Source organism: Rana temporaria, chromosome 2, assembly GCF_905171775.1.
Source record: "Rana temporaria chromosome 2, aRanTem1.1, whole genome shotgun sequence".
Classification (NCBI taxonomy): Eukaryota; Metazoa; Chordata; class Amphibia; order Anura; family Ranidae; genus Rana; species Rana temporaria.
Window position 1 is genome coordinate 261905343 of NC_053490.1, and position 15314 is coordinate 261920656.

Here is a 15314-nt window from a genome sequence, read left to right on the forward strand (position 1 = left end):
TCTCTGAAATTGGTCGTTTGTCACGCTCGATTAATGACCGCGTAACCTACGTAATCACGTCGTGCGCCTTTTATACACTCCGCGTATGTATGAAATGCCGCCCTCGTCACCTTTGCCATGCCCCTAATCAATTGGAAATGGAAATATGGCGTTAACTGTGTAGGTTCTGGAATCGCGCGAATATTCTCCGCGTAACCTACGCCAACACGTTGTTTGCATTCTCGACACTCCGCATATGCATGAATCCCCGCCCTCATCTCCGCCCATGACGGGACATTTCCTCGTTTCCACGCCCCTAATCTCTGTGGGAAGGAAAGATGGCAATGTCACACGAGCGGGCACGGAGCTCTCATGGCGCAAGTGAAGGGACAGAGGCAGGACCGTCCCAATCCAGGCCAAAAAGATATAAAGCCACTAATATGGCTTTCGACGAAATGGTGGAGTTAGTTTACATCATGCGGAGGAAGGACTATGATGGTGAATTTGGGCCCTACAAAACATCTAACCGCAGAAAGTCACACATTATGGACAAGGTGGCGAGGAGAATGAGGAAGATGTTTGGTGTCACCAGGTCCAAGGAGCAACTCAGGAAGCGTTGGTCCGACTTGAAATTGAGGGAGCCACATCACATGAAGAAGATCCTCAAAATTCTGCGGAAAAGTAAGTCCATATTATTTAAGGGGGGGGGGAAAATGTCTGCAAGAATGTGTTGACATGTAGTTTTTGACATCTGCCTCCTTGGCCTGCTTGTACTTTTGAACATGTGTAGATACTGTATTGTGTTTATGTAAAATAACAACCTTTACCAAATTTCGTGAAATAGTAAACACGCGTAATATGACATTGTTTCGCAGAAATGCGAGGTTAGTCCAGGAACAACACACCTGGACATGGCTGACTGGCCCCAAACTTTGTTTGCAAACATTGTTGAAAAGCTAAATCACAGAAATTAAATTGAGTGAATGTGACAGCCAAACAAGATTCATTCTCAACAGTGCTAATAAAGCATATGTTTTAACATCTGGAAATGCAAAGCACCTGTGTCTCAACAATCAAAGGAGATTTTGATGTAGGGTCTACGAGAATTAATGTTTTGGGGGGACATCCATGTGTGTCACTTCTTAGCAAAAAAGGGGCAGGATCAGAGCTTGGCCTAGAACTCCGCCAAAAATGTAGGATTGCTGAAAGAAGAAACTAACAAAAATCATAAAAAATGTCTCGTCTAAGCAATGTGTGCGATTTCTGCTCTACAATATCTGTGTGCTGATGAGTATACCTTTTGTTTTTTCTTATTTCTTATAGGGGAAAGAAGACGCCAGCAATTGGAGGAGGCAGAGAGGGCCAGACACCCCCAAAATCACACACCTCCGCATGTGGAGGAGGAGGAGGATGTGGAAGTAAGAGAGGAGGATGTGGAAGTAAGAGAGGAGGATGTGGAAGTAAGAGAGGAGGATGTGGAAGTAAGAGAGGAGGAAGGAAGAGAGGAGGAAGACTTAAATTTGGAGTTAGAATTCAGGGAAGATGAGGCGGAACTGGACGAAGCAGAATTGAGTGATTTTGAAGGGGTATTGATGGATAAAGAAGGAGTTCTGGAAGAAGATGGAGGAGTCGTGGAAGATGAGGGGGAGGTGGTGGAAGAAGGAGGAGTCGTGGAGGATGAGGCTGAGGTGGTGGAAGAAGGAGGAGTGATAGAAGATGGCAAAATTGTGGATGTGGAAATTAGCAGGCCATCAGGTCAGTGTCACCCCAACTTTAATAGGGCCAAAGATATGCAGATAGGCCGGAAACTCTTTACATATTTTGAATTCCAATGTGTTTCTTTTTAGGGGATGAAGATGGTGTAGCACATTTTTCACGTGCAAGTGCTTCAATAATAGTACAGCAGGTAATGGAGTGCAGCACGGAAATGGACAATATGCGGGAAAGGATGGTCGTCATGGAGCAGAATGTTCGAAATGTCATTTTGGAGTGCAGCACGAAAATGGACAACATGCGCCAAAGGATGATAGTCATCGAACAGAATTTCAAAAATATCATTGACATGATGGGCCGTGTCAAAGACTGAAACACCCCCCGCCCATCCCCCGCCCCCCCCAACCATTTTTAATTTTTGTACTTAACAATACGCCAAAATTTCAAGATGCACACACAGTGTGCCAATATGTGCTATCTGCCATCACAGAATATCTATTGTCTGTGCTTTGTGGGTACAAACCCCTCCTCGATCCTCAAGTAGTTTAGAGGAAGAAGGGTTTGCTCCCACAAAACACAGACATTGATCACCCATGATGTCAGATAGCACATGTGGCCATTTGTCTGTTTAACCAATGACATTTGGCGAATTCACACTGAATGTGTGCATCTTGAAATTTTGGCGTGTTCCAGTGTGAAAGCACACCATCCATGACTGACTGCTGTTTTGAAAAGATAAATCTTTTTGGTGGTGATCTTGTTTTGGTTGTAAATGTTTACAGTTTCAGATCCCAAAACTAACAACAAATCAACAAAACCAAAAAAAGGGAAATAAATGTAAGAAAATAAAATATTTATTAAGAGAAAATAATAAAAATAAGGATCCCAAAAAATATATGTAAATAGATATATTTTTCTAAAAGATAAATCTCACATTTTTGTTGAGTTAAAACAACAACAAAAAAATCATACAAAAACATAATTTTGGAGAAAAACACCAACAAAAAAATTTTAAATTTTAGAAAAATGTTTTTATATATAAAAAAAAAACTTAAAAAAACAAAATATTTAAAAAATTGTTTTTGAAAAACACCCCAAAAATATAAGCAAAAGAATACATCTTGGTTACAGAAAACCACCCAAAAAAATCCTTTATTTTGATGCTAAAAATAAAGATTTGTACGTTTTGAAGTGTGTGTGTGTGTATATATATATATATATATATATATATATATATATATATATATATATATATAGAGAGAGAGACAAGCCAGCAAATTATAATGTAGATTTTCAAAAAAAAAATCTGACATTGTGTTTCTATCAGTATTCTTGCTAATCACTGTAAAAAATATTAAAAAAATCTAAAACATATATAATAATAAAAATATTTTCACCACAAAATTCCTAAAAAATGTTGGACTCCAAAAATGCATAATTTTTTTTGGAGTAAGGAATAAAATAAAAAAACAAATGGTGACATCAAAAGCTGAAAAATGAGTGGCTTCTTATTTCTCGACTCAATACCCAGTTTGTAGATGAGTGAATAATGTGCAATTGTGGTTATTTACTAAATCTGCCTAACTAAAATTGGCACTAGAAGTGCAGAAGTTAGTTTGAGAACCAGGAAGACAGAAAAAAAGAGAAAAAGCATTAACCACTTGACCACTAGGCACGTAAACCCCCTTAATAACCAGACCAATTTTCAGCTTTCGGTGCTCTCACAATTTGAATGACAATTACTCAGTCATACAACACTGTACCCAAATGAAATTTTCGTCCTTTTTTTCACACAAATAGAGCTTTCTTTTGGTGGTATTTAATCACCGTTGGGTTTTTTATTTTTTGCGCTATAAAAGAAAAAAGACTGAAAATTCTGTAAAAAAAAAAATAATTTTTCTTTGTTTCTGTTATAAAATTTGGCAAATTTAGTATTTTTTCTTCATTCTTTTGCATAAATGTGAAAGATGAAGTAAATAGATACCCAACATGTCACCCTTCAAAATTGCACACGCTCGTGGAATGGCGCCAAACTTCGCTACTTAAAAATCCCCATAGACGACGTTGCAGGGTATTGCGGAGTATTGTGGGGTATTGCGGAGTATTGTGGGGTATTGCGGAGTATTGTGGGGTATTGGGGAGTATTGTGGGGTATTGCAGGGTATTGCGGAGTATTGCGGGGTATTTCGGGGTATTGTGGGGTATTGTGGGGTATTGCGGAGTATTGCGGAGTATTGCGGGGTATTGTGGGGTATTGCGGAGTATTGCGGGGTATTGCGGGGTATTGCAGAGTATTGCGGGGTATTGCGGATTATTGCGGGGTATTGCGGGGTATTGCGGAGTATTGTGGGGTATTGTGGGGCATTGCGGAGTATTGCGGGGCATGGCGGAGTATTGCGGGCATTGCAGAGTATTTTGGGGTATTGCAGAGTATTTTGGGGTATTGCACAGTGTGGGGGCATTGCAGAGTGTGGGGGCATTGCAGAGTATTTTGGGGTATTGCAGAGTGTGGGGGCATTGCAGAGTGTGGGGGCATTGCAGAGTGTGGGGGCATTGCAGAGTATGGCTGGTACTGCAGAGTATTGCACAGGGAGGGATCGATGACTGGATCTGTGACTGCATGTGTCACAGATCCAGCCCGCAGCAGCAGCAGCAGCTGCTGCTGCTTCCGCTCTCTCCCCTCTCCTCTCTCACACTGTACAGGTACAGAGAGGAGAGGGAGGAACCGGCGTCATCACATGATGCCGGTTTGTTTACTAGTGATCGCTCCGTCATTGGACGGAGCGATCACGTGGTAAACCGCCGCAATCAGCGGCGATTTACCGTGATCCGTGATCAGCCGGGTCCGGAGGACCCGGCGGTCACGGAGACTCCCGTGTGCGCGCCCCATAGGGCGCACGGGAGCGCGATTCTGGGAGGACGTACATTGACGCCCTCCCAGAGTTAAGCAACCGCCTTGTAGACGTATTTCGTTAGGGTGGTTAATGACAAACAACTGTATAAAGTCCAATGGTCTAATTATTTATTAGTTCTGTGAATATTTCTTTCTTTAGGGGGCCGAATTAGAAAGAAATATGATCTGGCATAGCAATGGCCCCCCCACCCATGAAGTACTCAACATATTTGTCGCGTACCTCACGAGCAGATAGGGGGGCCAAGCCAGCGCGACCAGTGTCCAGCCCAGGAATGTTATCTGAGGGTAGTCCTGCCTCAGAGCCCATGGGGGGTAGGTACGACTGGGAGTGCCTGCGTAGAAAATTGTGCAAAATGCAGCAGGCAAATACAATGGTGTTCAATTTATATTCCGCCAAGTGTATCGCTGTCAGGAACAGGCGGAACCGGTTGGTGAGGATCCCAAAGGCATTCTCGACTACCCTCCGAGCCCTGGCCAACCGAAAATTAAACACCCTCCTCTCTAAGGTGAGGGTCCTCTGGGGAAAAGGCCGCATGAGGTTAGGTCCAAGCCCGAAAGCTTCGTCCGCTAGAAACACAAACGGAAGTCCTTCAACATTTTCTTCATCTGGTGGCAATGCCAGACCACCAGCTTGGAGACGACTGTAGAATTCTGTCCGTGCGAATACTCCCCCATCTGACAGCCGGCCGTTCTTCCCCACGTCCACATATAGAAACTCATACTGTGCCGACACCACCGCCATCAACACAATACTATGATAACCCTTGTAGTTATAATAGTAGGACCCCGAGTGGGGTGGGGGCACTATGCGGATGTGTTTCCCATCTATTGCTCCACCGCAGTTAGGAAAATCACACCGCTGGCCAAATTGGGAAGCCACAGACTGCCATTCCTGTGGTGTGGAGGGTAGCTGTGGGGACAAACAAAAAAAGAGATTTAGTACTTTGGCACATAAACATTGCAAACATAATCCTACAAGCATCCTTGTGCAACTTCACAGTTTGCAAATAGCATTTTCTAATTGTGAAGGGAGTATTTCGGGGCACAAATAGATAGGCCCACTTAATTAAGAAGAGACTCCACAGCCCTCTGATGGGGACAAAAACACTTTTAAGGGGGGGTGGGGGGTGTTTAAACTGTTTAAAAATCAAAAATATGAAATTAAAAGAGGCAAGGTGGGGGTTGGCCCTAGGATAGCATGCTGGACAGCAGGCCCGGACTGGCCATAGGGCATACCGGGCATTTGCCCGGTAGGCCGCCTGGCTGTCAGGCCGATTGTTCTAAATTAGATCTCTCATGCCTCCTCCACTCCTCTCCCGGCCTTCTATCATCTTCTTCCAACTCCTGGGGGGACAAGGCAATGCCGAGCGAGCAGCGCCGGCCAGCCGTGGTTGCTCGGTGACAGGCCCGCCCCCCAGGGGTGAACTGACCATTCAGGCTCTTTGACTGAGTACCTGTGGGCCGAGGCATGCAGAGGGAACTAAGAGAGGCTCCAGCCGTGGGATGGATGGCGTGAACGGGCTGTGAGGAGAGAGGGGGACACTTCCTGGACTGAAGTGTTACTTGCTGTCTGTCTTTCCTGTCAGGCGTATCGATCTCCGCCCGACAGGAGCTTCCTAGTCCCGGCCGGCGTGATGTCATTCACAGGCTGGGAGGCGGGATGAGCCGAGGAGAGGCTGCTGCAAAAACCTGTGAAGAGCCAGTGAAGCGCCGTGCCTGTGCAACAGTGCAAGTAAGTTAGAAGAGGTTAAAAACCTTACCTAAGGCACTGTTGTCACAGTGGCTTTGCTGTGTTATTTGCCTAAAGTGATTAACTCTTTGGGGGGGGGGGGTTTAAATTTACAATTTTTAATATGCAGCATGAAGGGGGTTAATGTACTGCCACTGGTCACTGATGCATTGGTGACCAGTGGCAGTTAATTAACCCCTCTGTGCTGCATTAGTGACACCAGTGTCAGTGTTTATTAACCCCTATATTGTGCAGCATGAAAGGGTTAATAAACACTGACACTGGTGTCACTAATGCAGCACAAAGGGGTTAATTAATCGCCACTGACCACCAATGCATCAGTGGCCAGTGGTGTATTTGATACTACCCACTCCACACACCCTCTCATGTACATACCACCCACCGCCATACACTCCGCACCCCTCTCATGTACATACCACCCACCGCCATACACTCAGCACCCCTCTCATGTACATACCACCCACCGCCATACACTCCGCACCCCTCTCATGTACATACCACCCACCGCCATACACTCCGCACCCCTCTCATGTACATACCACCCACCGCCATACACTCCGCACCCCTCTCATGTACATACTACCCCCCAACATACACTCCGCACCCCTCTCATGTACATACCACCCCCTCCATACACTCCGCACCCCTCTCATGTACATACTACCCCCCAACATACACTCCGCACCCCTCTCATGTACATACTACCCCCCAACATACACTCCGCACCCCTCTCATGTACATACTACCCCCCAACATACACTCCGCACCCCTCTCATGTACATACTACCCCCCAACATACACTCCGCACCCCTCTCATGTACATACTACCCCCCAACATACACTCCGCACCCCTCTCATGTACATACTACCCCCCAACATACACTCCGCACCCCTCTCATGTACATACTACCCCCCAACATACACTCCGCACCCCTCTCATGTACATACTAGACCCCTCCATACACTCCGCACCCCTCTCATGTACATACTACACCCCAACATACACTCCGCACCCCTCTCATGTACATACCACCCACCGCCATACACTCCGCACCCCTCTCATGTACATACTACCCCCCAACATACACTCCGCACCCCTCTCATGTACATACCACCCCCTCCATACACTCCGCACCCCTCTCATGTACATACTACCCCCCGACATACACTCCGCACCCCTCTCATGTACATACTACCCCCCAACATACACTCCGCACCCCTCTCATGTACATACTACCCCCCAACATACACTCCGCACCCCTCTCATGTACATACTACCCCCCAACATACACTCCGCACCCCTCTCATGTACATACTACCCCCCAACATACACTCCGCACCCCTCTCATGTACATACTACCCCCCAACATACACTCCGCACCCCTCTCATGTACATACTACCCCCCAACATACACTCCGCACCCCTCTCATGTACATACTACCCCCCCAACATACACTCCGAACCCCTCTCATGTACATACCACCCCCTCCATACACTCCGCACCCCTCTCATGTACATACTACCCCCCAACATACACTCCGCACCCCTCTCATGTACATACTACCCCCAACATACACTCCGCACCCCTCTCATGTACATACTACCCCCCAACATAAACTCTGCACCCCTCTCATGTACATACTACCCCCCAACATACACTCCGCACCCCTCTAATGTACATACTACCCCCCAACATACACTCCGCACCCCTCTCATGTACATACTACCCCCCAACATACACTCCGCACTCCTCTCATGTACATACCACTCACCGCCATACACTCCGTACCCCTCTCATGTACATACCTCCCACCTCCATACACTCCACACCCCTCCGTACCGATCACTCACTGTGTTCTTTTAGTAAAGATAGGGGCTGGTAAATTACATTTAGGCTATGCTGCAGTTAATATTTAAATGTCCGCATTATGCAGCTTAGCTGCAATATGTAGTTGGAGATTGTGTAGCTGTGGCTTGAGTGTGGGCGGGGACACAGGGGGCCCCATGATCTCCTATTGCCCCAGGGCCCCATGAGTTGTCAGTCCATGACTGTATGGGCTGATCAATCTAAAATGCCCGGGCCTATTATTTGTCCCAGTCCGGGCCTGCTGGACAGGTTAATATTGGGTAAGGTACAAATATGCAGGTAGGCCAAAATAAAAATAACATGGAAAGCTGATATCAACATGCATAGGGAGAAAAGGGAACGTTAGTTAAACACACAGCATATCTGGGAAATAAAATAAAAAGTTAGTTGCCCACATTATTAAAGACACATTGTGAGGTTAAAATGAGGAAACTTACCTTAATATACTCCTCCTGCAGAACTTTGATGATGGCAGCACACGTGTCCGGTATGATGACCCCAAGCGCCTGCGGAGAGATGCCTGTCGAGAACTTGAGGTCCTGCAGGCTCCTCCCAGTCGCCAGGTACCGCAACGTGGCAATAAGCCTCTGCTCGGCCGTGATGGCTTGGCGCATCACAGTGTCCTGCCTCGTGATATAGGGGGACAGAAGATCCAGCAGACTGTTGAATACGGGGTCCGTCATGCGGAGAAAGTTCCTATAGTCATTAGGATTATTCTCCTGGATTTCCCAAAGCAGAGGCATATGTGAGAACTGGTCACGCTGGCGCAACCAATTCTTGGTCCAGGAATGCCTCCTCCCCCTGTTCCTGGCCAAAGTACTGGAATGATGAACATATCCAGCAGCCATCCCATAAACAGCACCAACTCGCGAAAATTGACGCTGCTGCTCCATCATGGCTTCAAACCGGCCGGCTGGTCAGTCAAGAACACACTCCAACAGAAAGCACAATCAAATCCAGCGGTACCTGCAAAGAACGCACGACACACAGATACGAGCGCACAGTACGAAACTGCAAAGCAGAACGAACTGCACGCCTGTACCCAAATGCCAACTACGTACCCACAAGCACAAGCACACGCACTGAACCAGAAAATACGACCTGCTAAAGCACGGAGACCCAGAAGCGCGAATCAGCTCTAACCAAACCTTCACTAACACGAGCAAAGCCGTAACTAGCAAAAGCGGAACAGAGGGCGTCGCCATTGACTTTGGCCTTTCCCTTTATAGTGACGTCAAACGTGGTTTACGTGCACGCGTTCTGGTCCGCCGGGAAATATGGTCCGCTGGTGTGTACAAGCCAGCGGGCCAAAAGACAAAACAGCCTTGTACGCCGGAAACTGCCCGTTGGACACTTTCCAGCGAACATGTTTGGTCGTTAGTACCCGGCCTTAGAGTTAAGTTTGGGGATTGGGTTGAGGTTTAGGTGATATGTTTTAGTTCTGTCCTAAGTTTAGGGCTTTGGTTACTTAAGTGGTTAACTTTGAATATTGGGTAAATTTTAGTGGTTAAATTAGTGGTTAAATTTAGGGGATAGGTTTAGTTTTAGTAATGCATTTAGGAGTTAGAAGTTAAAGGTAAAGCCTTTCACACGATCAGTCCATGCGGTAAAACATGGTGTCACCCCCCCCTCTGTCTAGGCTGCCCAGCACCAAGCAGGCAGCGCACGGGCACGGGGCGCACCCCAAACCAGCTCCTGTAAATGATAGTATAGGGCAGTATAGTGGCAGGTTAGGGTAGTAAAGAGTTGTATAGTGGCAGGTTGGTGTGGGGTGGTATAGGACAGGTTAAGGTGGTAAAGGGCATGTTGGGGTGATAAAGGGTAGTTTGGGGTGGTATAGGGCAAGTTAGGGTTGAATAGGGCAGGTTGGGTTGGTATAGGGCAAGTTAGGGTGGCACAGGGCAGGTTGGGGTGGTATAGTGCAAGTTAGGGTGGCATCGGGCAAGTTGGGATGGCATGGCAAAGGTTGGGGTGGCACAGGGCAAGTTAGGGTGGCATTGGGCAGGTTGGGTGGTATAGGGCAAGTTATGGTGGCATAGGGCAGATTGGGGTGGTGCAGGGCAATTTAGGGTGGCACAGGGCAAGTTGGGGTGGCATGGGAAAGTTTGGGGTGGTACAGGGCAGGCTGGGGTGGTACAGGGCAGGCTGTGGTGGCACAGGGAAGGCTGGGGTGTTACAGGGCTGTTTGGGGGGGGGGGTACAGGGCAGGCTGGGGTGGTATAGGGCTGTTTGGGGTGGTACAGGGCAGGCTGGGGTGGTACAGGGCAGGCTGGGTGATACAGGGCAGGCTGGGGTGGTACAGGGCAGGCTGGGGTGGCACAGAGCAGGCTGGGGTGGTAAAGGGCAGGCTGGGATTGCACAGGGCAGGCTGGGTGGTACAGGGTAGGCTGGAGTGGTACAGGGAAGGCTGGGATTGCACTGGGTAGGCTGGGTGGTACAGAGTAGGCTGGCATTGCACAAGGCAGGCTGGGTGGTACAGGGTAGGCTGGCATTGCACAAGGCTGGCTGGGTGGTACAGGGTAGGCTGGGGTGGTACAGGGCAGGCTGGGGTGGTACAGGGTAGGCTGGGATTGCATAGGGCAGGCTGGGTGGTACAGTGTAGGCTGGCATTGCACAGGGCAGGCTGGGTGGTACAGGGTAGGCTGGGGTGGTACAGGACAGGCTGTGGTGGCACAGTGCATCTTGGAACTCTACGTGGTGACACTGCAGAGTAACTTACTTACATAGCATGAATGCAAAAGAAGACCTGGACTTGTGGGCAGGGCTGCTGTGTCCTCACCTCAAGCTGCTTGAGCTGCAGCATCTTCGATGGTGAAGGAGTCTGTGGGAGGAGAAGAGGAGACAGCCACACCCACAGCTCCGCTCACCAACTCTGGCTCACACGGGGATAGCCTGACTGAGGAATGTTACAGGCAGCCGCCCCCCCCCCCCGCATGGCTAGATGCCCTGCTTGCACCGATCCAATCAATACAGCACGGTGTCTAGCGGTGCAGCGGCCCCGGTGTCACCCCTCTGGCGGGTGTCACCTGCTGGGCATGTCAGCTAAAAAAAAAAACGGGATGGTGTCACCCCTCTAGCGGGTGTCTCCCGGGTGCGGACCACACCACCCGCACCCCCCTAGCAACGCCTCTGCATGCCACTCCTAAGTGCCACACCTACAGTGCATCGTGTCCTCACCCATCTCCTGTCACCATTGCCTGAAAAGCCATGTGCAGGCACTTTCAAGTGGCTGTGCCTGCGCTCTTATGAAACTTTGCAGCTGACTGTACCTGGCAGACCGCCTCACCACTGAATGATGCTATAATGAGCAGCTTATGGTTCTTGAATAGTGTGCAAGAATGTATAGGGCAAGTCTAGCCAATAGTGGAACCAATGCATTATTATTTAATAATGTCACTCAATATGTGAATTGTATCATTTGTACAGTTGTTAGGTTGCAAATCCTCCTTTTTTTTAGTTATTGTAAAATGAGTGTACTTTAAAATGGCTACACAAAAATAAGGTCCTTTTACCCTCCCCTAGCAACGTTTTTGAAACTGGTTTGGTCACATTTTAATGGCAGGTTGAAGAATAGGTTGCAGTTAGCCCCTTGTGGGTCATCTTAAGACAATGCTTTGTATAGTAAAAAACAGGACTAACATGTTTTCCTAAGCATGAATTTGAAGAAATGTGAAAAATGCAGTTATCTAAAGCATCTCATTAGTTATTCAGTGTTTCTTAGGGAGAAGCTTGTAATCACACTTTTTAAAAAATCTTGTCATACTGATTCTGTTCCTCAACACATCCAGTAATCAAGAGAGGACCACATCAAAATGATCATAAGCGTTAAGTTATGGCTTCTTGTTTCTTTATCTTCTGTTGCAGCAGGTAAGTGAAGTTTACTAACTTGCTGTTGGATTTTTAGCAGTCACCATTTAGGACTTTGGTTCACAATAGTTGCGGTGCGAATTCCCAACAAATTTTGCTGCAAATCCGCACCGCATGAAAATCGCAACCCGTGCATGCAAACCAATTGCATAGTGTATGTTAAGTTAACGACACCCCGAAAATCGGTTTGCAAGACGCAGTGCAATGTGCAGAATCCAGGGGAAATATGTAGAGCAGAACGGTTTTATATCAAGGAGGACAAGTGGAACTCACTCTGAGAGGAGTATACATATATATATATATATATATATATATATATATATATATATATATATATATAGACATATCTCAATTATTGTCACATAGGAAGTATTATCTATTATTATCTCAACCATATTGAGTCCTATTTGTTGTCAGGTTATTGTCTTTGTATAATGTTATGAATTTTAATGTAGATCAAAAAATATATTACTTTTATACGTGCCTCTAAAGTCCATCATTCTAATTCTTATTCATTTCAGACTGTTTGGGATATGGCACATTATTACTATGGGTGCCTTATTGCCACCTAAGGGCATTGCAATTTAATCTAGTATTCCATTAAATCTGTAAATCTTTCATGTTTTTAAATTATAAACTGTCATGTCATCTGTAGTTAATGGCATGCAATCATCACGCTTGTCATCTTGTTATTTCAATTAAATAAAATCAACTAATCTGTTGGGCATAGAAAAGTAAACAGTGTAGTTGCATTTAAATGTGTTCTTGTACCAGCCAATTTTTTTTTATTTATTTACATTCTTAAAAAGTACAGATTTGGGAGATTTGAGCATACAAATGTTTGTTCGCGAAACTGTTCTTTTTTGTTTTTTTAAGTTATAGCTGCATTGGTAAAAAATAAACAACAGTGAACAATTACAGCACTTAAAACAATGATAAAAAAATACATTAGGGGTGAATACAGGAAGTTTGATACAGGAACAAAATTGTTCAGACATTAATAATTTCCACAATAAATTGGCAATATGTTAATAATGAGTTATACTGGGCGTGCCCTTAAAGCTGGCAATCACAGTAACACACCTTTGCTAGGATCCCCACTACTAAACAAGACTTTTTCATGTGTTACTGTTCCTAACCTGATTCAGGATATTATCAAAGATCTGACACAAGGATAACTTTGCAAGTTTCATTTGACACAGCTGAAAGCAATTGTAACTATTTTTTAAGATAAAGATCCTTATTCTGGTGTGTTTGTTTTGTAAACTATAGCTGAATATACATGTTGACTTTTTTTCTCATTCAACCAGCAAATTTAACGAAAAAATTAACTCAAAGATCCCCACATGCACACAAGCAATGTGGAATCAGAGATGTCCCCTCTTGCTCTATTGTATTCTGACAGCTGAGATTCCCCCATACCTGATCAGAATACACAGATCAGAGGTGCAGCCACCGGCTGCAAGCGCTGATCGAAAGCTTGTTTTCCAGCAGGTGTCAGACATATGTAACTCACAGGTGTAAGGTGTATAAAGCTGAGTGTAGTGGCCAGAAATACATAATGCACGGGTCAATCACACACTGCACATCAAAGCTATGCAGGAGCTTAAAGGAATCTTCCTTAGGTTCTGCAGCTCAGTATTTGAGGTCTTAACAAAACAACAGCTGCAGTGCAAGCAAAAACAGACATTTATGTTGGGACCTAGGGCAGTCTGCAAGAAATGTCGTTTTTAATAATTTAAATTACAAAAATGTTTGGATCCATGACATTCGGTTTGCCCATGATGCTTGACTGGGTTCACATTACAGGATGGAGGGGGTCACAGCAGGAGTCCAGTGTGTCTCCATTCACCGTTTCAGGTCCCATTTCAGCCTGAATTTTGGGCTGAATTCAGACCTGAAATGGACCAAAAGACGCACAGGGCTCCTGTGCAATTCACACTTGAGCCGCTGCGGAGATGTGTGAACTGGTTCCATTGAGAGCCGGTCACAATATCCTGTTATGAGAATTGCACATTATGAGCTACTCCCATATTTATGTTGCATTTCATGTCAGAGAAAATCCAAAATGAGGTAGGCTGCAACACCTTAAACCAGGGGTGACCAACCTTTTGAAGCGCAAGGGCCACTTAAGCGACTTGGTAACTGGTGGCGGGCCACAATCAGCGGAGCGGGCGGATGGCAGGTCCACGGGCACAGACGGATCGGATTGGAGGTAGGACACAAGTCGGTTTACATCTGCCACTCCTTGGAGGTGAATGGAGGGTCCAACTGGGTTGGACTGAGTCGTGTGAAAGGGGCCCATGGCTGCTTTCATACTAATGCGCTGTGGTTTACCTGCACCGCGGGTGCAACGCAGTGTACCTTTGGCTTTTCTGCACTTTGCAATAGACTTCTATTATATTCTGCAGGTTTGGTGCATTTTCTGAAAGCTCAAACTCGCAGGTAATAACAGAAGTCTAGGGCTCAGTGCAGGTAACCCTCGGGTGCGTTGCTCTGCATCTGCGGATTAGTTTGAAAGAAGCCCAGTAACCACTACAGAACACATATGCCCATATATACACAGATTTTAGTAATAAACTGACCTTTAATAACAGTACTCTATTCCATCCCAGAGCAGGGGGTCGCGGGCCACATCAGAGGGCTCCGCGGGCCACATGTGGCCCCCGGGCCACTGGTTGGGCACCCCTGCCTTAAACCCAAGTGCACAGGAACCAAGCATAAGAGCAGGAAAAGCTCACAGTGGGCGGGGGGGGGGGGGTATCCAATACCTTTCCCGGATAAGAAGGCCTGGCCACCTTAAACTAAAATATCACTTTTGGGTAGACAGAACCTTTAAACATACTTCTATACTACAGTGAACCCCTGTGTGTTTAATGCCCATATTACATACCCACAGGCTGTACAATATCACAGGGAGGTTTCTGCCATGTACATGAAATACCAATTTAGTTTCATTCATCTGATGTTAGAAGAAGCATAAGGGAACACACACAATGCTTAAAGGGTTTGAAAACGTACATGATGGGTCCACTTATATCATGAGCTGAGTGGCATCTTGACATAGCACGTTCATTTACCCTGTAGGATCCTGACACGCTGGTACATATACTTGGGCCAATTTAGATGGGAGCCAATTAACTTACCAGCATGTCTTTAGAGTGTGGGAAGAAACTGGAGGAAACCCACACAGGCACAGGGAGAACATGCAAACTCCAGGCAG

At 46.3% G+C, this 15314-nt stretch overlaps 1 protein-coding gene across 1 annotated transcript in view; it reads left to right on the forward strand.

The window, feature by feature from the left end:
- The first annotated feature begins 11939 nt into the window (after positions 1-11939).
- The window catches only part of UPK3B (uroplakin 3B), a 33805-nt gene continuing 30430 nt past the window's right edge, over positions 11940-15314 (forward strand). The window contains exon 1 of the mRNA XM_040336867.1: positions 11940-12091. Within this exon, the coding sequence (XP_040192801.1) occupies positions 12037-12091 (55 nt within the window). The 5' untranslated portion in view covers positions 11940-12036. The remainder of the gene's footprint in view (positions 12092-15314) is intronic.